The following is a 23,608-nucleotide window of genomic DNA, read 5'->3' on the forward strand; positions in this document are numbered from 1 at the left end:
GGTGCATAATCTGGGGAGGCAGGAGGAAGTGTGGCAGGCATCAGTGAAAAGGTTAGTTATAAAGGCATGTTTAAAGGCTTTAACGCTGATCCATAGTGGGGGGGGGGACAGCGTGGAGTGGAGACAGACTGAGTGGAGATGAGTTTGAAGATGTATGGTTGGGGGGAGGGGGGTTAATGTTATCTCAGCAAGTGGCTGCTAGGGCTTGCTGGGACTCGTGGAACTACAAGCAGTTCCACAGTAGTGTTTGTTTCTTTGTCGACATTCTATTACTGACTCACACTGGAACACGCATGATGCTATCTTGCAGTTTTGTGCATCGCAATAGAAATCAATAAATGCTCAGTGGACAGCATTTAAGATCATTTATATTTGCAATTTATTTCAGTTGGGCTATTTAAATGAATCAGCGGAGTTGATTTAAAAAAAATATAATAAAAAATATTTTTTTGACTAGATTTCAAAGTTTGGACAGTTATCAATTTTGGCATGGCAAATATGGGCAATATTATTTTCTGAACTAAAATTGCGTATTGATAGATCTTCCCATTAGTGTTAGGTGGAGCTCATATGTTAATATAGCATCAGTAGTTTCAGTTACTGTACTTTGTGCCAGCTTATCGAATGAAGAGAATAGGGTCATTGGGCCTGATTCAGAGTTAAACGCTATTCCGATGTGGTGGTTTGCGCATGCGTCACAGCCGCATTACGCACGGGCTGCAAATTAATTGTGATCCCGCTCGTTGTGGGGATTCACTCACAATTGATTGACAGTAAGAGACCGTTTTGTGGGTGGTTACCGGGAGTTCCGGCCAAACGCGGGTGTCTCAGGGCCGTATCCTGGGCTTGTACTAGTCAGCATCTGCCATCGTGAACGCAGAGAACAAAGCTCCAGTGTCTCAGTTATCGCGCCCATTCTGAGTGACCATAGACTCACTTGAAGCATCAATGTTTTATGGCTCTGCGTACAATGCTGCGTCTGTGTACGCAGTTGTGGGGAGCTACAAGGGCTCCGGTGGGTGTCTCAATACAAAAACTGATGCCTGATGCATTTTAGCAATTGCTAAGTGGCAAAATATGCAAATACATTTGCATTAGCGTATGACTCTAAATCTGCCCATTGTCATTACTGCTATTTGAAAAAACTGCAGCACTTTGGAAGCTATGTGGTCAGGAAGCTGGCGGTCGAAAATGCATAATGATAGGCATCGAAATCCCGACGCCTATCATTTTTCCCCTGCCGAAATCCTGCCGCCCACCAAACCGAACGAAGGTAAGCCAGGCGTCGGGAGCGGACAGCCGTGCGCGGGGGGGGTGTTAGGTTTAGGGGCTCCTGGGGGGACTTAGTGTTAGGCACTCCCTCGGGAGGGTTCTGGTTAGGCTAGGGGAAGGGAGGGGTTAGGGTTAGGCACCCCCAGGGGAGGTTAGGGTTAGACACTCCCCCGGGAGGGTTAGGTTTAGGGTGCGGGGAGGGGGAGTTAGGTTTAGGCACCCCTGGGGGGAGGTTAGGGTTAAGCACTGGGAGGAGAGGTTAAGGATAGGCACTTCTAAGGGAGGGTTAGGAGGGAGAAGGTTAGGGATCAGTGGCATATCTATAATGGGTCCAGGGGAGCCCCGCACCGCACACCCTGCTCCCATTATTTTAAACTTACCTGTCCGTGGTCCCGCGTCGAGCATCAGCGCTGCTCTGAACCGCGCGGCCATTTTCCCGGCATACTGCGCATGCGCAGTAGACTCCGGGCGCACTCTAGTGCCCGGAGTCTACTAATGTTCCGGTGGCTGGCCAGCCGTGTCAGTCGGCTGCCAGCCACTGAGGAGAGAGGAGGGTGCCCCGCATGGGGAGTGCACACGGGCCCTCTCCTCTCTTAAGACACCCCTGTTAGGGATAGTATAGTTACTTACCTTGTTGGGATCTTCACTCTTCTGTCTTTTAGAGTCAGTATTACATCTGCCGGGCTAACATCCAGCGGTATGTCATATCGATTCCCTTTGGAACAGTGCAGGTCTGGAAAATTGAAGGCTTTGGGGACCATGGAAGTTTGGGTGAACAAAGGTAAAATATAACGTGAGATTTTGTCATAATATAGTGAGATCCACCCAATATTACATTTCAAGATTTTGGCGGAGTTTTTCATGAACAGTAAAATCTGTGTGAAATGCGTCTACTTGTCCAACAAGCGCATTTCAAGCTGTATGCCCATTCTACAGTCTTTGTTAAAGCAATCTGTTCTTAGGTGTGTGGCTTGATGGATGCAATATTGCAACATACAGTATGTGACTAGCTTTTAGATGTAAGCAAATGTGATAATTAGACATTTTTTATCTTCCTTCACCATTGTTTTATAATGGTAACATAGTCCACTGTCGTCAGGTATCTTTTTCCAAGACATAGCTGGAAAAATATTTGCACATTTCACTCGAGCAAGGATTCAAGCAGCTAAAATGTTTAATTTCCACTTTCTTCCATTCATGGCTATGTTCTATTTTATGATCCTGAGTTTTATGCTAAAAATCTGTGTTTAATTTTATTCCCCTGTTTCAGTGTCTCATTGTGCAGAGTTATGGTTTCCAGTGTGCACTGAATGAAAATGAGCTCTTGCTTGGATTAAAGGCGTGTGAGATCTGCTTAATCAGACACACTCTAAACTCCATTAATTTTAGTGTAGAGCCTAGAAGAGCAGTAACACTAAAAGCATTTCAGGCTTACCAGTGTGACTTAACCTCCTTTTTTATGAGCCAACACTTTGGGGAATATTAATATATGTCCAGTGAAACAAGAACGGAGTCGGTAATTATATGTTAGATGAGAATGGCTTCACTTGCAACAATTTAGGCAACATTTTACTGTAAGCATTTTCAGTTGTGCATCATGTCTTTATTAAGCTATCATATCTGATTTAAAACATTACCTTAACTAGATTAATATGCTAGTAATTGAAAAAACATTGGCAAAAAATTAAAGGCATATAAGTTGCGTAGTGTAGCATGGGCTGTGAGAGGATAATTACAGTATTGGTTGCGGCAATAACTTATGTATTCCATTAGAAGTTGTATTAAGCAGTTTCTGTTAACAGTAATGTTATTGGGTATAAAATAGTAACAGTTACTCAAACAATGTTAAACTGCATATAGTTAAGCAGGCTTGGAATTGATTGAAATTATATGATTTTGAAATCCTTATATGCCTGCAATGTTGACATATAAAAAGCAAAGCTATATTAGTAGTTTAATAGAAGATAGTTTCCAGATCCCGCATATCCCACCATGTAGTTTGTTTTGTTCTAAGTAAATATTCCCCTACGAAAATCCTGTACAGTGCTCAATAAAAACAATATAGATCAACCAATTATAACACAAATATAAGGGTTCATTTAATATGGTGCAAAGTGTATTGACCTATTTAGCAGTTTTACTATAGAGCAGTGGTTCTCAACCCCTATCCTCGGGATACTCAGGATCGCTAACAGTTCATGTTTTCCAGACCACCTAGCTGGGCACAGGTATATTACCAACTGTCACTTTTTAAAGATCCTCGTGTGATCTGGAAAATAAGGTCCTGAGGAACGAGTTTGAGAACCGCTTGCCATGGGTTACAGTGCATCCCTGCTCTTTGAACCAGAATTGGTATTTAATGCCGCCATATCTATTCCCGGCAGAAAAAATACAGATATCCAGAAGCCTGAACAGTGAAGATTCTGACTAGGGCTGGTAATTACCCTAACCCTCCCCTCTCCCCAACCCTAACCCCTCCCCTCCCCTCTCCCCAACCCTAACCCTAACCCTCCCTTAGTGGTGCCTAACCCTAACCTCCTCAGAGGGTGCCTAGCCCTAACCTCCCCCCAGTGGTGCCAAAACCTAACTATTCCCGGCACCCCTTCCCGCACCCTAAACCTAACTCTCCCAGGGGGTGCCTAACCCTAACCTCCCCGTCCAATGGTGCCTAACCCTAACCCCCCCATTTCCTAGCCTAACCCTAAACCTCCATGGGGGGTGCCTAAACCTAAGCCCCCCCAGGGTGCTTAAACCTAACCCTTCCCCCCACGGTTAACAGCTAGAAATCCCTGGCTTACCTTCGTTTGGGATACCGGGCATCTGGATTTTGGCGTGGGGCTAAAGGTAGGCATCAGGATTTAGATTCCGATGGGTGGCATTCCGGATGGCGGTATGTTAACCGCATCCCCTTTGAACCACAATAAATAAGTCATGTAGTAATAACACCTATGATTGGAAAATACATACATGTCTCCTTGGTAATCCCTAGCACTAGTCTGATGCAAACCATCTATTAGATTGGCCATCTTTTCCAGCTTCGCTCGCCCCATCAACTGGGAACACAAACCCTTGGCTCTTCCAGCATACAGACATCAAACCCATGTCTTTCTCTCTTTCAAGGGTAGATGTATCAAGCCTTGGAGATAAATAAAGGGGAGAAAGTTGCCCAAAGCAACCTATCAGTTTCTAAGTGTCATTTCATAGACCATGCTAGATAAATGACAGAAGCTGATAGGATGCTATGGGAAACTTCTCCACTACATCTAACTCCAAAGGTTTGTAACATCTCCCCCTGGGTGTGACACAACCAACCTGAACAAAGCTAATTAGGTTTCTAAGGCCTCATCACAACCCTTCTAGACAGACTTCCCTCCCCAAAGCTGATCTGAAGCTGAAGTTGAGTGATGAAAGTGACCCGGGGAGCTCAAATTTTCTTGACAATGCATATGCGTTTTTATGTAAAAACCTGGTCTATTATCAACTTTGAAGCAAAATGACTACAAAGCCAAAAAACATGTCACCTTCTTACTTACCTCATGTTTGTGACCACCACAGTGGCACATGAGTGGCAATAAGCATGAATTACCTACCAAACAGGTAGCATCAAAGAGCTTATGTAGCCCATTTTATCGCCAAGCTTTATTTTTCTACTGTAGCTTACTTCTGTTCCCTACCAATAGATTATGGTTCAAGTATGAATCAATTTTTTCTGTCCCATCTCTGACTTGTTACCACACAGCCTTTAACCCTAAAGTTAGGGTTGTCGCATGCTTTCTCCAGACTGTCCGGATATGAAGACATCTGTCTAGAGTGTTAATAATCCCGGATGGACCGTGTCCACAAATGGAAAATATATATTGTTTTCTCAAAACATCACTACACTGAGAGTTCTGCTCCCTCATGCACTTACTGCTAAGTAGTGCTATGCTAACTGTTCCTTACAGCCGAGTACATTGCAAGTGCTTGTTCTCAGCCTCTGCAGTTCTGTCAAAGCCCACGATCATAGATCCTTGATTTATTTGGAATATTAGACTAGTGAACAGTCACAGGTATGTAATGTATTACATGGGGTCAGTCTGATAGCAAAAGGGGCAGTCACAAGTTGGGGTATAAAGTGACATGTATAGGAGGGGTGATGGCATATAAAGGAGCTTGAGAAAACTCTGATGGCATATAATAGAGCATATGGGACAGATAGCATATAAAGGGCATATAAATCATATATAGCACATAAAGGGGACCATGGAGGGGTTTGATGTCATATAACTGGGCATGAGGAGGCTCTGATGGCATACAAAGGGGAATTTGAGTAAATGGCATATAAAGGGGCCTTTGGGGCTCTCATGTCATATAAAGAGGCATGAGAGGGCTTTTATGGTATATTAAGGGGTATGTGGAGCAGTTGGCAGGTAAAGGGACACATGATGAGGTAGAATTAATAACATAAATAAATTGTACAATGTCATAAAAACAACAACTACATTATAGTAGTAATGGCAAATAAAACTAATTTGCCAAAAAAGATACTTTAACGAAAATAAGATTCAGTCATTTAAGCTGGTTGAGGCCTGGGAAGTTCTCAGTCCACAAGAATACACTTATACTCTTAACTCTCTTTCTCACTCATATATTTATCAAATTTAATTTAATAGTTTAGAAAGGTAAAATTTTGGGATGTCCAATTCTCATATGTATCCTGTTTGAATCACACAGTGATGGCACTCAACACCTTTGTGCCCTCCCCTAGCACATTCTCTCTGGAAGCTAATTTTTACTTTTGAAACCTGAGATAGTGGCAAAACTGAAATATTTATGGAATACTTTTCACAATAGTTTTTCTCCTGACTTTTCAACAATATGGGAGGCTCATGTCACCATCAGAAGGCGTAACTTTATTTCTGTGGCTTGTTTCCACAAAAAGTGAAGGCTTCAGTGTATAGCCAAATGCTTGATGTACAGTAGGTTGCTCCTTCTCAGGAGCTAGCTTAATCAGATATTGTCAGTTATAACAACAAGCATACTACATTGGTTTCAACAGAAGTTTTACGAGTGTGGAGTCAACATGTATTTGTTTCCAAACTCAGGGCAAAACATATGAAGGAGAAAAAAAAGCATTTTTTTTAATTAAAGAGATAAATGGGCAAAAAACATTTGATAAAATTGAAAAGAACATCCAAGAATTCTATGCAAAACTCTATAACCTACCTTTTGACTTCTAGAATGCTAAATTAGATAAGTACATGGAATCCTGATCACTTCAAAAGTTCACAAACTTACACCATGTCAAAAAATCTCCCCTTCAAGAGTCACCTGAGATTTAAAAGATCTTAAAAATTCAAACAAACCTCACCTTTAAATTATAGAATTACTGACTACAGGGAGCAACATTTGACTACCATCACCATAAAAGATTTTAGTTGTTCTAATGAAATGGCCCTTCCAATTGGCCGAGAAACGCGCCAGTGTTGCCTCTTGGACGTTGATGGAGAAAGTACCCGATTGGTCACGCATCTCACGCCAGCTGGCTCCACCCCACACCCCAACTAGCACGGTATGGAGACGCCATTGTGCTCGTGCAGCCGCTGAGACCTCACACACGGAGGTGCGGCACCCCTTTTCATTTGCTGGGAACCTTTACTATTGGGACCACAGCACACAGTACAGCTCTCCCCTCATAGTGATTGAGAGCCCCCAGGAGCCGTGGGACCTGAGACGGACACCATTTAGATGATCCGAACCGGGACGCCGGCGGACAGCCCCACATATCACAGGTGACTTATCAGTCTCCGCGCACAAGGTCACCATCGGTTCAGATACTAACACAGGCGTCCTGGCTTTTCTCAGCTGTCATCTATGTGACACTAACATTCACTAACCAGCTGAAATTTTCTATACAACTAAACTGTGATACATTGTCTGAACACAAAGTTCTACTAACTCTTCCTGGCTGTATGTGGAGTACATGAGATGCTTTTTCAACTAACCCAATGCCTATTATGGTAGCTGTTATTTATTATTTTTATGATCTTACTTTATTGTTTATTATTGTTGACCATTTCTTGACCCTGTGAGGTACCATGTATACGAGTAATTTGCATACTTACAAACGCAAAAGGTTCTAGATTTATTAATTAATTCTTTTATGATTTAATTGTTAAATCTCTATTTTACAGTATTTTCTAGAAGTGTTTATTAAATATTTTACCTCTTTTCAGCGCTCTCCATTTGTTTTATTCCTGATATGATTAGTCGACATTCAGATTGTCGATACCATAATGTTGAGAGGTTCTGAGTGTTGACAGTCAGATAGTCTACATGGACATTAAGTTGACAACCAATATGTCTACATACACTTAGGTCAACATAGTTACAATTTCTACACATTCTAAAAGTCGACACCAGAATTGATACCGTTCTAATCCAGGAAGAGATCCCAATAACTGCAGCAGTTATCACCCAACATCTTAAGTAGTGACCAGTGGCATAACTAAGGGGGGTCGAGCAGGGTGTGTGCCCTGGGCGCTGTAGGATCGCGGCACGGGGGCGCCGCCGGCCACGGTACTTGCCCGCTCTGAATAGACAGTGTAGTGCCGACTGCAGTGAGTGCGGTCGGCACTACACATTTACACAGGATCGGCACTAGGTTTCCCTGCACCCAGCACCGTCCTGTGCTGCACAGCCGAGCCCCTTTCCTCCCCCTGAGCACTTAGCACCAGGCGGAGGGTGGGAGGTGGGCTCAGGCTGTGTCTTTACACACACATCGCCTCCAATGCAGCGGCGATGTGTGTGTTAACAAGCAGCCATTGAGAGTCAGACAGACTTTCATCGGCTGCTGCTGCTGCACACACATTGCTGCCGCGCAGCGGCGATGTTTGTGCTAACCAGCAGCTAATGAGAGTCAGACAGACTCTCATTGGCTGCTGCACCCACTGCAAGAGCCGGGCTGGAGCTCACTCATGAGCTCCGCCTTCCGGCTCCTGCAGTGGGTAATGGGAGAGAGACATCTCTCCCATAATTCAGAGCGCATCAGCCCGGGAGGACTGAAATGCGGACGGCGGCAGGGGCAATAACCAGAGCGGGGATTCAGGTAAGTTTTTTTTTTATAGTTGTATTTGTCTGCACTACATTGGAGGGAGGAAGGGGGACACTACTATTACTGGGGGCACTGCATCTGAAGGGAGGGAGGGTGGGACTACTACTACTGGGGGTACTACTGGGGGGGGACTACTACTGGGGGCATTGCATCTGGAGGGGGGACCTCTACTGGGGGCACTACTGGGGGGGACTACTGGAGGCACTGCATCTGGAGGGGGGACCTCTACTGGGGACTACTACTGTTGGCACAGTTGACATGTGACTGACACGGAACCTTCTTTTAATCTTCTGTGAACAAGGTGGGGTGTAACATACCCCAGCTAGATTTAAACTCCTATAACTTTTTAAAAATACTGTGCGCAAGTTACTGTTTCATGTAGCTATAGTTGCGATGTATCCAGTTTGCATAGTGATGGTGGTATAGTGTGGCAAGCGATAGTGTGCGGAGTACATATGTGTAAAGTGCATGTGGGCATCTCATACCCCACCTGCTTCGGCAGCTGCCTTGATGTCAGCCAAGAGTGATCTTATTAAGACTGAGCTAACTAAGGGCCTGATTCAGACCCACTCGCGAGCGGCTGTCCGCTCGCAAGTGGGTCGATGGTCTGCACTGAGCATGCGCACGACGGAGGGAGCTCCGTCGTGCGCATGCGCCAGACACGACGAGCGAAGGACTTTCCTTCGCTCGTTGTGTCCGATCAAAGGGGGCGTGCTGTCAATGTTGATTGACAGCACGCCCCCTTTGGTGGGCGTGCCGGGGGCGTGCCTCCCTGACGGGGGCGTTCCCACGGGAACGCCTCCCGTCAGAAGCCGGCCCACTGACATCACTAGTGACGTCAGTGGGAGTGATTTTGGCTCTGATAGAGCCAAAATCACTCCGGAGCTTGCGGTTGAAAACCTCAACCGCAGGCTCCGGCTCGCAATTTCGATGGTCGCGATGGTCACGACCATCGTGGCCATCAAAATGCACGCTCGTATAGCCTGTGGGTGGTGACCCACAGCTATACGAGCGTCCAGGAGGACGCTCCATGAAAATGGAGCCCGGCCCTCATGCAGAGCGTGCGCTCTGCTCAGAGCGTACGGCTCTGAATGAGGGCCTAAGTTTTTATAATTATTTCTGATTGTTCATAAGTTGAATTTTTGCTAACGATTGTGATTCAAACATGTTCCAAAGATCTTTTTCAAAAAAAGTTGTCACTAGAAGACTTATAAGTTTAGTTTGCAAAAAAAAAAGTTTTATTTTTGTTTTTAAAAGATTAAAGAGTTTATTCCCTAAGCTACATTGCTCCGGGCTCTCCTGATCATTCAGTTTTTATTTTCTTCAGCTTTCGCTGCCCCAACGCCATCCATCCGTGTCTTTAGCACAGTGATCTCCTGCTGTAGGCCCTCTATGTCCTGGTCTTTTTGCTTTAGCTTGGCCACCAATTTATTAAACTGTTTTTGCAGCTTATTGTGACCTTTTGTTGCTGCCTTAGCGATGGTTAGCTCATCCTCCATAACCTGCATCTTCTTGGTGTTATGTGATAGTAATGCTGCCAGCCTTCCCCTCTCTGCTTTCTCCTCCTGTAGTTGTTCTCTCAGTTCCTCTGCTTCTCTCCTGGATGTTTCCTCTGCCTCTCTCATGAGGGCGACTTGCTGGAGGTATTCTCTCCTGCTTTGCAGCATCTGGCTCAGGTCAGTTATCTCTCTCTGAATGATCTACAAGTCATAAAAAAGTTGTGATTATAACCAAAAAATGATGCTTATTTCTATAGAATGTAGTTCTTTTACCTCCTATTTTTAAGCACAGTTACCTCCATCCGTTCTTTAGAAATTATTAATACTGTAAATACTGCAACATTACTTGTGTCCAAATGACTCCTCATACAATTACCTGCATCTGCATGGCACTATGGGGTGCTGCATCAGTGCTGGGGCTCTTGGGTGGGCTGGGCCTCTCTCTTCTAAAAAAGATGGCACGGATAGAGGTCCAGAGCCGAATCCAGCCAGCCCTGGTGCTGGGTGTTTGGGCACAGGGAGCGGGTGATGGATCAGTCTGCAATACAGGCACAGAGAGAAGGGGAGGGAGAGAGGACAGATTAGTTATTATGGCCATACAATGAGAGCTGTGGGAGAAGTGGCGGTATAGCCTGTCGCTGTACACCGGGCCACTTCCACCCCTGTATATCTATGGGCCTGATTCAGACCTGCTCGTGAGCGCATGGTGCTCGCAAGCGGGTCGACAGTCGGGCAGTGCCCCGGAGACAGCTCGCCCCATTTTGTAGGTGGGTCGGGGGGGGGGGGGTGACTGCACAAATGGAAGTCAGTAGTGAACTTCCTGCTCTATTAGAGCAGGAAGTTCACTGGGGCTTGCGGTGGACGAGATCCTACCACAAGGGTCTCGTAGCAAGCCTGATGGTCACGATGGTCGAGTGGCCTGGAGGCCGGGGTAAAAACTAAACCGGCCCGCCCTGATTCAGAGCGAGCGCTCACAAATAGCGAGCGCCTCTAAATCAGGGCCTATATCCTCACACTGACTAGGTCACTACACTACCCCTGGAGCACCTGTGTTACATGTAGCTGGGGTGATATCAGTGTAACATCTGCCAAAGGATCCCTCTCAGATAGTGACCACTAGCTCATGTGCATTATTGGGAACATTGGTAAATAGGTCTCCTGGAGATAAATAGACTGGCTGCCTATACTGTGTGCAGGTGATGGGCTCATTATCATTATCACTAACCTGATGTTGATCCTTCTCCAGCTGTTGTTCCAGGATGGCGTTCCTCGTGGTCACACTAAGAGATAATGTGCAGTTTTATTTATTTATTTATTTATTTAAGTTGACCTCCCAGTCAGCACACAAGAACGCCCATCACTTTCCCACCCCATTTCTGATACCGTCTGTCCCATTGGTAGAAGCACCTGTGTGCATACACTCTGTGTAATGCATGCACTGTAGGGCTAGTCACAATGTTTTGCGTATGAGCATAATCGCTGAGCTACGGGGACATCAGCAGTACATTATCCTCTGACCCTCTTTACACCTAGATAAATGACTTACTACCAGAGTATATACAGTGTTACATAATTACACCTAGATAAATGACTTACTACCAGAGTATATACAGTGTTACATAATTACACCTAGATAAATGACTTACTACCATAGTATATACAGTGTTACATAGTTACACCTAGATAAATGATGTACTACCAGAGTATATACAATGTTACATAGTAACACCTAGATAAATGACGTACTACCAGAGTATATACAATGTTACATAGTAACACCTAGATAAATGACTTACTATCAGAGTATATACAGTGTTACATAATTACACCTAGATAAATGACTTACTACCAGAGTATATACTGTGTTACATAATTACACCAAGACCAGTGGTTCCCAAACTGTGTGCCGTGGCATCCTGGGGTCCCTCAGTGCACATGCAGGGGTATCTCGGAGTGGTGGTCCAGTACCAAATAAAATAATTTTAGTCAGTGTGATAGGTAAAATCAGTGCTAATGGCTGCCAATCAAAGAATATGTGGACAAAAAGAAGCACAGCCCTGTCACCCACCACATAACTGACCCTAAGGGTGACATAGAAGCACAATTTACTTTATTTAATTTGTTCTGAATTTCTCAATAAGAAACTTTTGGCCCAGGGGGTCCCGTGGAAAAAATGCTGATAATCTAGGGTGCCGTGGTTCGAAAAAGTTTGGCAACCATTTATCCTAGACAATAGATTACTACCATAGTATATACAGTGTTACATAATTTAGTTACACCTATATAAATGACGTACTACCAGAGTATATACAGTGTTACATAGTTACACCTATATAAATGACGTACTACCAGAGTATATACAGTGTTACATAGTTACACCTATATAAATGACGTACTACCAGAGTATATACAGTGTTACATAGTTACACCTATATAAATGACGTACTACCAGAGTATATACAGTGTTACATAGTTACACCTATATAAATGACGTACTACCAGAGTATATACAGTGTTACATAGTAACACATAGACAAATGACTTACTACCAGAGTATATACAGTTACATAATTACACCTAGACAAATGACTTACTACCAGAGTATATACAGTGTTACATAATTTAGTTACACCTACTGTATATAAATGACTTACTACCAGAGTATATACAGTGTTACATGACAGAATATAAATACCCTCTGAGTTGGTCACTGAGCACGGATATAATACTATACAGCTGCTCTGCCTCCGTGCTGTGCTGCTGCCGGAGCTGGGCCAGTTCTTTTTGCAGGTCCTCATTGTCAGTCTGCAAGAAAAGGGAGATGGAAATTCTCAGTATGAACTTCCCAATGGCACTTAATCCATAGTTGCTGACATTCAGCTCCCTCCTTCCGGGAGGGAGCTGAATGCCTGCACACAGCGGGGGGCGTGGCCGAGCACTGACTCCGAAATAAAATAAAGGCATTGTGAAGTGGGGGGTGGAGCCACGATGACACAATTTAGCACGAATCGTGTCATCGGGCTCCTCGCTGAAGGGGGTTTCTAGTTATAGTTGGGGGGTCAGGCGGCAGCCGGGAGACTTGCCTGCCTTTCTAGGGGGGTTGGGAGCGGTACCCGATAGTCGGGAGGCTCCCAACCAAATTAGGAGGGTAGGCAAGCCTGCCCTAATCTCTGACATAAATTGGCACCATCCAGCCATATGGAAGTGTCACACCTGTGGGATTGCAACATGAAACACTTACAGGAGTGACAGGAGATAATGATGTTCTCTTATCTAATGAGTGACAGTAAAAACTCAGTGAGAGCCCAATTGAGATAAACTGAAGATCAGTTATACTTATTGATGGATACTGACATATTAGGGGCTAATATTTTAGGGCAGGGATAGGCAATGTGTGGCACTCCAGGTGCAATGGAACTATCAACATGCTCTGCCAGAGTTTTACTTTTAGGGCATGCTAAAGCTATGGCAAGGCATGCTGTCATGTGTAGTTCTACAGCAGCTGGAGTGCCCAGCATTGCCTACCCCTGATGTATGGGATAATGTCTCTGGTTAGAGTCACTAGGCCATGGTTTATCAAAGCCACCAATTAACTGCAGCTTTGACTGATGGATTGAAAATGGCAGCAGTAATAAATGGTAAGTCCAGCTGGTTTAGCATTTATTACCGATGCCGTTTAAAAACCATCAGTAAAAGCTGCAGATCATTGGCGGTTTGATAAACCACAGCCTAGTAAATCTACCTTCCCCCCGATCTTCTACATTATTGGTCAATGCTTTTCTAGCTATATATTGTGTTTCTCACTATATAAACTATCACTGGGTATATCTGTATGGTTTTACTGCTCTATTATTTAGCATTTTACTCTATGTGTAACAGAATTCCTGTACTGTAATACCCAGCAGGAGAATTTATGATATGCTGGAAGTACGTTACACAGCAGGATAAGATTGCTGGAACAGGCAGCTTGGAGGCCCCTTATCACAGGCCAGTGATTGGTGTTAGGCGGCAGTGATGTGTATGTTAATCAGCAGCCAATGAGAGTCAGACTCTCATTGGCTGCTGCACACACATCGCTGCCACATGGTGGTGATGTGTGTGTTAATCAGCAGCCAATGAGGGTTAGACAGACTCTCACTGGCTGCTGCACCCACTGCAAAAGCCGAGCTGGAGCTCACTCATGAGCTCCGCCTTCCGACTCCTGCAGCGGGTAATGGGAGAGACGTCATGACATCTCTCCCATAATGCAGTGCGTGCCAGCCCGGGAGGACTGATGTGCGGATGGCGGCGGGAGCAGTAGCCCGAGTGGGGATTCAGGTAAGTGTTTTTCTTTTCTTTACTTGTGTGTATTTTTCTGGGAAGGGGGGGCTACTACTGGGGGCACTAGTAGGGGGGAACTCTACTGGGCAATACTGGGGGTGACCTCTACTGGGGGCACTACTGGTGGTGACTACTACTGAGGGCACTGCATTGGAGAGGGGACCACTACTGGGGGTGACCTCTACTGGGGGCACTTCATCAGGGGACCACTACTAAGGGCATTGCATAGGGAGGACTACTACTGGGGGCACTATATAAAGGGCACTGCATGGGTGGGACACTACTGGGGGCACTGCATAGGGGGACCGCTACTGGGGCACTGCATAGGGGGAGTACTACTGGGAGCACTATATAAGGGGCTTACTACTGGGGGCACAGGGGGCACTTCACTGGGGGGACCACCACTGGGGCCACTGAATAGGGAGGACCGCTACAGGGGCACTGGTTAGGAGGGATCACTACTGGGGGCCTGCATAATGGGGACCACTACTGGGGGCATTGTAGAAGGGGCTCTGCTGGGGGCATTGCATAGGGGAGACCACTACATGGGGCACTGCATAGGGGGGCTACTACTGGGAGCACTATATAAGGGGCTTACTACTGGTGGCACAGGGGGCACTGCACTGGGGGGACCACTACTGGGGGCACTGAATAGGGAGGACCGCTACAGGATAGGGGGGATCACTACTGGGGACCAGCATAAGGGGGACCACTTCTGGGGGTACTGTATAAGGGGCACTACTAGGGCCTGCATAAGATGGACCACTACTGGGGGGGGGACATTGCATACTGGGGTACTGTATAAGGGACTCTATTGGGGGCCTGCATAATGTGGACCATTTTTAAGTGACTACGACCATTTTTTGTCGCACACACATAAGGGGGGGGGCGCTCCATTTTTAAAATTGCCCTGTGCTCCAAATACCCTAGGTATGCCACTGTTACTAGCACAGGGTAATACAGCCAATGCACATTGCTGCCCATCACACAACCATGGCAGCGGATGCTCTGAGTAACCCAGCTGTGTTATAGTGACCAGGTGCTAGGAGAGGGTAATACAGCCAATGCACATTGCTGCCCATCACACAGCCATGGCAGGAGATGCTCTGAGTAACCCAGCTGTGTTATAGTGACCCAGGTGCTAGGAGAGGGTAATACAGCCAATGCACATTGCTGCCCATCACACAGCCATGGCAGGGGATGCTCTGAGTAACCCAACCATGTTATAGTGACCCAGGTGCTAGGAGAGGGTAATACAGCCAGTGCACATTGCTGCCCATCACACAGCCATGGCAGGAAATGCTCTGAGTAACCCAGCTGTGTTATAGTGACCCAGGTGCTAGGAGAGGGTAATACAGCCAATGCACATTGCTGCCCATCACACAGCCATGGCAGGGGATGCTCTGAGTAACCCAACCGTGTTATAGTGACCCAGGTGCTAGGAGAGTGTAATACAGCCAGTGCACATTGCTGCCCATCACACAGCCATGGCAGGAGATGTGAGTAACCCAGCTGTGTTATAGTGACCCAGGTGCTAGGAGAGGGTAATACAGCCAGTGCACATTGCTGCCCATCACACAACTCTATTAACTCAACTAACACATTCTCTTTATTTTAAATAATATAATAAATATATATATATGTATATATATATATATATATATATATATATACATAAATATATAAATCACATTACCTGCAAATGCTAGCAATTGATTTTCCTACTTATGTCAGTGGCTCACTTCAATAATTTATTAACTAAGGATTATGGGCCTGATTCAGACCCACTCGCGAGCGGCTGTCCGCTCGCAAGTGGGTCGATGTTAGGCACTGAGCATGCGCACGATGGAGGGAGCTCCGTCGTGCGCATGCGCCAGACGCGACGAGCGAAGGAAAATCCTTCGCTCGTTGTGTCCGATCAAAGGGGGCGTGCTGTCAATGTTGATTGACAGCACGCCCCCTTTGGTGGGCGTGCCGGGGGCGTGCCTCCCTGCCGGGGGCGTTCCCACGGGAACGCCTCCCGTCAGAAGCCGGCCCACTGACATCACTAGTGATGTCAGTGGGAGTGATTTTGGCTCTGTGAGAGCCAAAATCACTCCGGAGCTTGCGGTTGAAAACCTCAACCGCAGGCTCCGGCTCGCAATTTCGATGGTCGCGATGGTCACGACCATCGCGGCCATCAAAATGCACGCTCGTATAGCCTGTGGGTGGTGACCCACAGCTATACGAGCGTCCAGGAGGACGCTCCATGAAAATGGAGCCCGGCCCTCATTCAGTGCGTGCGCTCTGCTCAGAGCGTACGGCTCTGAATGAGGGCCTATGATCCTGCTACCTGAGCAGTTACTAGCTGTATACACCTAATGCAGGACAGTGGATGATAGAAATCCACATCACCGTCGAGTGACTAAGGGTCACCAGCTCAGATATAACACCTACGATTTGCCACCACTGCGAACCAGCAATAATAATAATTATAAGTAATACATAACCCCTTAGCTTAGTCAGATTTGGGCACAGACACCTCCCAACAATTACACCTTCTAAATTGAGACAAAACACCACTCTCTATGCCCAGAAATGCCCACTTTCAGCTGAGTTCCGCCCCTTCTGAGATCCATGAAAATTCCTAAATGAGCAAGTAACAAAGTACAACAAATAACAATAACAGCACACTTATCTTTCTCCTGATGCATGGCCAGTCCATGGCTGCACCCTAACTACTCTGTCCACTCCCCTACTCCCTCCTCCTCCCCTACTACTATATATACTAAAATACTAATATACTAAACTAAAGATAATAAAAAATATAGTAAAAAGAAAACTGAATAAAACTAGCACTAAATAAACCACTATATATACTAAAAAACTTATATACTAAACTAAAGATAATACAAAAATAATAAAGAAAGGGAGGGCTTATTTTCTTCTAATGTCACATGTCTGAATGTTGTGCAGTGGATCAGGCATTACCAAGCACCATAGTAAAGTTATGGTAGGGGCCTGGCGATGCTGCTCCAGCCTCTTAGGACACACACTGTACCTCAAAGGGCCAAATTGGGTGCCTCTTCTGATCATGTCCAGCACTGTATTGGCAGGGGCACATCTAGACTTTCTGATACCTGTGGAAAGACTCAGCCCTCCCCTGCACAGAAAAATAAATAGCTATAAGAGAGGTGCACTATACAGGCAGTGATAGGTGCCATACAGATAAGTAACGCAGAGAGAAGAGTAAATACAGGGCAGCTGAGGCAGTTGCTTAAGGACCCCAACCAGTGGCGTAACCAGGGCTGGGCAAGCGGGGCACGTGCTCTGGGCGCCGTGACAGGCCCAGCAAAGGGGGGTGCCACCGGCCAGAACACTGTACCCCCTCCCCAGCACCTCCATTGCTCCCGGACTGAATTTTGAACAAACAGGCTTGTGTGCCTGTAGGTGCTGCTTTGGGACTGTAGGGGGAGCTGCAGCAGAAGCGTGCAGCCCCTCCCAGGCAGTCTTCCCATTCTCTCAGGGTGATTCTCCTTTACCAGTGCTCTCTCTGCTCCCGACCAGCCAGGGAAGTATAATTTTTTTTGCAGGGATGGGAGGGGGTGGTGGATGTGGGGGGGGTCGGACTGCTGCGGCTGGTTGCATTTGTGTGAAAGGTGTGTGTGAATCTGTGTCAGTGTGTGTGTGTCTGTCAGTGTGTGTCTGTATCAGTGTGTGACTGTGTGTATCTGTGGCAATGTGTGTGTGTCAGTTTGTGTGTGTATCTGTGTCAGTGTGTGTGTATGCGTCAGTATGTATGTATATGTGTCAATGTGTGTCTGTGTGTTGAGAGACAATGCAGGTGGGGAGGTAATGGTGTGTTGAGAGACAATGCAGGGGATGAGGTGATGGTGTGTTAAGAGACAATGCAGGGGGGAAGGTGATGGTGTGCTGAGAGTTGAAGCAGGGGGGTTGATGGTGTGCTGAGAGTTGACGCAGGGGGGGTGATGGTGTGCGGAGAGTTGACGCAGGGGGGGTGATGGTGTGCTGAGAGTTGACCTAGGGGGGCAGTGATGGTGTGCTGAGAGACGATGCGGGGGGAGGCAATGGTGTGGCTAAGAGACAACACAGGGAGGGAGATGATTGAGTGAGATGAGGGAGGATGTATTTCTTCAGAGGTTCCAATTGTGAGAAACCACTGTATAGGTAATGTGCATATGGAATAGAAAGGAATGTTCCCAGACTGACAAGAAATTGGTGGCGTGTCATGTTGGCCCGCCCCATTTTCAGTAGCCAAGTCCCTTTTGTTTTTTGACCAGGCCAATTTTTTTGCAGCGCACAACACGTATTTTCCTGTGTGTGTGTGGGGGGTGGCAATCTTGAATTTGCCCTGGGCCCCGAGGACCTTAGTTACGCCACTGGTAGTGAGCATTACCTGATTGTATGATAAAAATATATATAATATAAGAGATGACAGACACAGAGGAGGGAACAAGCATCAAAGCTAATGTAACATCCTCTTCCACATATTAGAGAGAAAGTTGTCAAAGTACTTTTGAGATGGTATCTTTTTCCATAGAAATACATGAAAAAATGTCAGCACACAGCTAACCTCTGCTGTACAGGGCCGGCCCTAGGCATAGGCATTATAAGCAAATGCCTAGGGGCGACTGAAATGCCTAGGGGCATTCCAGGGCTCTCTGCCGCTTCCCCCTGCCTGCCGCTCCAGCCCGGAGTTCAGTGGCTGTAATCTAGGGCAACATATGGGGTTAAACGCACCCTTCCCTTTGGACCTCATATGAGGCAAGACTGGTAGCTTGTTTGATGATTGGGTTCTCTTTACTTTAGTAGCGACCCTGTTACACTTTATGTCCACCTGTCATGGCACATGGTATGTATTCTGCACGTTTTGGGAATATATCACCTTTTCTTGCACACTACTGTTCTCATATTTGTCTCATCACATGCATGTACACTGTAGACACTTTAGCTTATTTGTCTACAGTAGTTGTGACTCCGCCATCCTCATGGTGTTATTATTTTTGGGCTTAGATCCCGCTCCTGGGTTACTATCTAGTTCCGTTCAATATACATGTTTTTGTCTTTTCATATATCTCATTATCAGTCATTCTCTTTATTTGATATTTTCGGATTTATGCTATATTATATATTTTTTCAGATTGTCCATCTGTAGCATTACACCCTCAGTTGTGTACATTGTGTTTTGTTTAGTATTTGTTTATATCCTCCACTTTATGAATCGGTTCAGAGCAGACCCCGCTTCCCAACCATTGCTTTGAATGAAACTAAGCTGAGCCACACTGCCCTGTGTTTACTGTTTTGGACATCATTTGTACTGGTTGCCTATAGTTACCCTTATGGTTACACGCTGTTAGCGCCATCCATGTTTGAACATTTGCTACTAATAGCTACCTTTATGTTTGCATTGTGTAAGTGATATCTATGCTCTGGAATGCATAGCAGTTCCTTCTTCCGGTGCCTTGGTGGAACGCATGCCATTTCCACACTTTGACTTACTCTTTTTTGACCACCTAGAACCTTGTAGTTAGATGGGTGTGATCTCAGGTGGATGTGTTTAACATTGATGAGCCGGCGCATATTTCCGGCTGTGCAGTGTCTTAAGCCTAAGTCAGGTTCTCTTCACAGACGATTGGAGACGTAGGTGTTTTGGAAGCACCTGCCGGCCATCCACCTTGTTAGTACACACTGGTAAGCACTTTCTGTTTACACTATATGCTGCAGTAAAAAGTTTCCTCATTGGTTGCCAGTCAGATGGTGTTATTAGGATTTAGCTAAAGTTGTTGAATAGTGTTTGCCATGTGTACATATGTTGCTATTTATGTTTGCCTTTGACTGACTTGCACTCAGGGCCTGATTCAGAGCCGCTCGTTCGCTCCGAGCGATGTTCGCAATCTGCGTATGCGTATGGTTTTAGTACGCATGCGCGAACCAGTCAGTGCGGCCGAAAATCGTGTGCTCGCAAAATAGCGAATGCCTGCTAATTTGAGTGACAGGATGAGGCGTTTGTGGGTGGTAACAGGGGAAGGTGCTTGAAAACGGGGAGTGGAGATCCGAACGCAGGCGTGCCAAACGGTCAAAACGGGAGTTTTAAGGGTGTGCATAATTAACAAAGCAGCGTCATCGACCATGTAACTTGGGTGTCTTTTAGCCAGAACTGCTCGCATGATTGCGGTAGGAAAATGCAACCACATGAATAGCGAGCAGTTCATTCGCCTTTCGATGTACTCGATTAATCTAATAAATAGCGGAGATGACGTATGATGCGAGCGGCCAGGGGGCGTTTTTTACAAAAAACCGTCCGCATGTTTTGTTCACTCGTTTAGACATAGAGGCGTCAACAGACCGCGAAGAGCGAACGGTCAATTTAAATAGCCAGCCCCTTTTTCTGGACGAGCGAGCGCAAATAGCGTCCGGCTCTGAATCAGGCCCTCTGTTTTTAGAAGTAGGACCATTTCTACACTTGTCTACACCATAAATGCACATAATATTTCTTCACACTTTAAAGGTGTTGATACACCTTTGGTGCTTCTAGGTATATATATATATATATATGTATATATATATATATATATATATATATATATAATGGTTCTGTCAGACTGGCACTCTCCCGCTTCTGTAAAAATGCTTTGGAGTCCTCTGGAAATATTCCAATAGTGTGCAATGCATGAATGCAAGCACACAGCGGCACTGAGAGACTTCTAATATTCAAACACGTGTATTCACTAAATCACAGTGAACAATTTTAACGTTTCAGGACACAGCCGCCTCTTTGTCAAAGTGAACAAAGAATAACAGTACACACATACCTTTTAAGAAGTAAAGAATCCTGCCATTAATGATTTCTGAAGACCAGGGGAGTCAGTCATTGACTTCAGCCTCGTCTCCAACATGTGACATCATGGCTTATTCAACGCTCATACAGTGCAGCATTTTGCTTGATAAAAGCACAATAAAGCACTGAAGCGTTGCATTACAACATTAGTGTGATGTAATTTCATTTATTGAGACTGGAGTGCTCCCATCCATTTGCATGTGTATATCTATATATTTATATAGATGGGGGCACCAGCCAAAATCTTGCCTAGGGCACCAAATTGGCTAGGGCCGGCTCTGCTGCTGTAGTAACTATATCCTGCCCCACACATTTGGTGGGAGTATCCAAAGCTATATCTAATGTGTAAAGAGCGGTTATCATTAACTTTACAAACATACGACCAAAACATATGCAGAGAATAATCTGCCTTATACTAAACGTCGTCTGCTCTCTGATTTCTTTCTGTTCTAAATAAACAGACTCCCCCTCACTACACTTAATTCTAGATAGAATATGGTTTGTTCATGGCATGGGGCATATCTCATGGCATGGGATAGCGCTAGCTAGCACTGGCACATTTGCAGAGGCACTCTCAGTGTATTTTTTGAAAAAAAATACAGTGAGAAGTGTGCGGTGGGGATCACAGGGACAGAGCTTTCTCACAAGCTCTGTCCCTGATTGAGAATGTTGATAGATTCTCGTAATAATTCCTAAATTTGCAATGCGAATATTTGGTGAAATTATCACACTACAATCCGCATTTGAAGTGCGGATTGCAGTAAATAGGGTCCTTAGTATTGATTGCACTTTTGCTCTGGGCTACCTTTTTTAGGGTTCCCTTCTACCCTTCTTCTTTCTGTACACCTTGCCCTTTACTTTTTAAAAAATTAATAAAAAGTTTGTTAAAAAAAAGGTACATCGTCACTTCCGTATAGCTTCTTTATTTATGAAACAAAAACCCTGTCACATTAAGTTGGTTTGTTTGATAAAAGCCACCCTTATTGAATATACATTTTGGAATACCTTAGATTTGAAAAGGCTAGTGTAGTGTTTCTATGATAGGTGTCACATGGTTAGGCAGGCTTTATTTTATATACTGTACATGTCAACCTGACCCAAATCCTCTGGGAAATAGTTCTTTTTATGGTGGTACCGATACCTTTTTTGAGCAGATGTCTGCAGCCATCGGGAGTATCTATGTATGCCACAGACAGTGACTCACTCAGACAGTTAGGTGAGAATAGCTTGTGCTACAGAGGGAATACCCAGGGCTTTTGCAGACTTTCTAGGCACACTAGGCAAAGCTTCACCCTACTGCTCCTCATACACCCAATAGCCTCTTCCTAGCCATATACATAAAACCTCATTCACATGCTTTTGACCAAGTCTTTGGAACAATATTTGTGTGGGCACTATGGAGAGTGGGGCCCACCAATGATTTCTGACACACACTGGTTGGCCAGTCCCACACTGGTTACTTGTACTTTGTTTCTCTAGCCCTAATTTAAGGACAATTACTAAACATTAGTCTCAGCAGAGAGAGGGAAGTTACGTTGTATAAAGAGCACAGTGTTTATTTTGTAATGGATGTGAAGTGAGATTATGTACTACTGTAGGTCCTAGATTTATTTTAGAAAGAATGAGACCTTCACTCACTGCAAAGGCTAGTAATGTACTAAGATACACTGCCAGATTTATTAAAAATAAAAGACAGGAAAAAACAAAGCTACTAAAATATTCTGACTAAGAATTGCCAATGGCATTCTGCTCTGCCTCCTTGTTTCGTCTGGGATTCACAGCTTCTTCTAGGATTGACTGGCTGGAATAGAAGGGGAGGAGAAGGAAGGGGATAAGTGACACTGCCTGCACCAGGTATATCATTAACAGAAGTGATGGCCAGAACAGGTGACTAGAAATGAAGCTTATAAGATCTGCAGCTGCTGCCAGCTGTAATCAGAATAATGATGTTAGAGACATCCTTAGTATTTATGCTAGGCATCTTCAGTGCCTCCCCCACACCACAGGTCAGGGCACCCTAGGCGGCTGCCTAAAAATGCCAAATGGAAGCACCAGCCCATGAAAGCACCCAAGTTGCAGACAGAGGGAGGGAAGAGTCAAGTATAACCGACTTACCTGCACAGAAAGTGTGAGAGCAATTACCATAGCCCATAGGCACTCTTAACTTAGCGTATATGTAACACACTCACCGGCTACAGTGTAACACTTACCACGGTGACCGCTGGATTGGGTAGGTCCGGAGAATTGGGTACACTGCAACAGGTGTTTATATCATTTGTTCCTCTATTTACTGACTTATGCGTCCTTTCTTCGCAGAGGAAATAGTGTAACGGGTACTTCGTGATGGCATGGCAGTGCCATTCTTTATGTAAAAACTTCACTATATTTAATGGAATGGTTTAATCCTAATAAATTGAGACGAGCTGTAAATGTTTTTGTGTGTGTGTGTGCATGTGAGGGTGTATGTGTATGCATGCAGTTAAGTGTGCCCTACATAGCTACCAGTGTGCCAAATTTAAACTTTCTAGGACGATTAGAAGTGGCCTAAATATTTTTATATGTATCTATATAGCCACGCTCTAATAT

At 45.2% G+C, this 23,608-nt stretch overlaps 1 protein-coding gene across 1 annotated transcript; it reads right to left on the reverse strand.

Moving 5' to 3' along the window:
- Positions 1-9,672: 9,672 nt before the first annotated feature.
- LOC148526874 (uncharacterized) lies at positions 9,673-23,167 on the reverse strand. Its single transcript, XM_088469509.1, has 5 exons — positions 23,138-23,167; positions 12,560-12,669; positions 11,090-11,144; positions 10,241-10,402; positions 9,673-10,065 (listed from the first exon to the last, which is right to left on the reverse strand). Exons 1-5 carry the CDS (start codon positions 23,165-23,167, stop codon positions 9,673-9,675), a joined length of 750 nt encoding a protein of 249 aa, XP_088325635.1.
- Between the last annotated feature and the right edge of the window lie 441 nt (positions 23,168-23,608).

The sequence above is a fragment of the Taudactylus pleione genome, unplaced genomic scaffold (assembly GCF_031769625.1).
Source record: "Taudactylus pleione unplaced genomic scaffold, aTauple2 ptg000093l, whole genome shotgun sequence".
NCBI classification, from domain to species: Eukaryota; Metazoa; Chordata; class Amphibia; order Anura; family Myobatrachidae; genus Taudactylus; species Taudactylus pleione.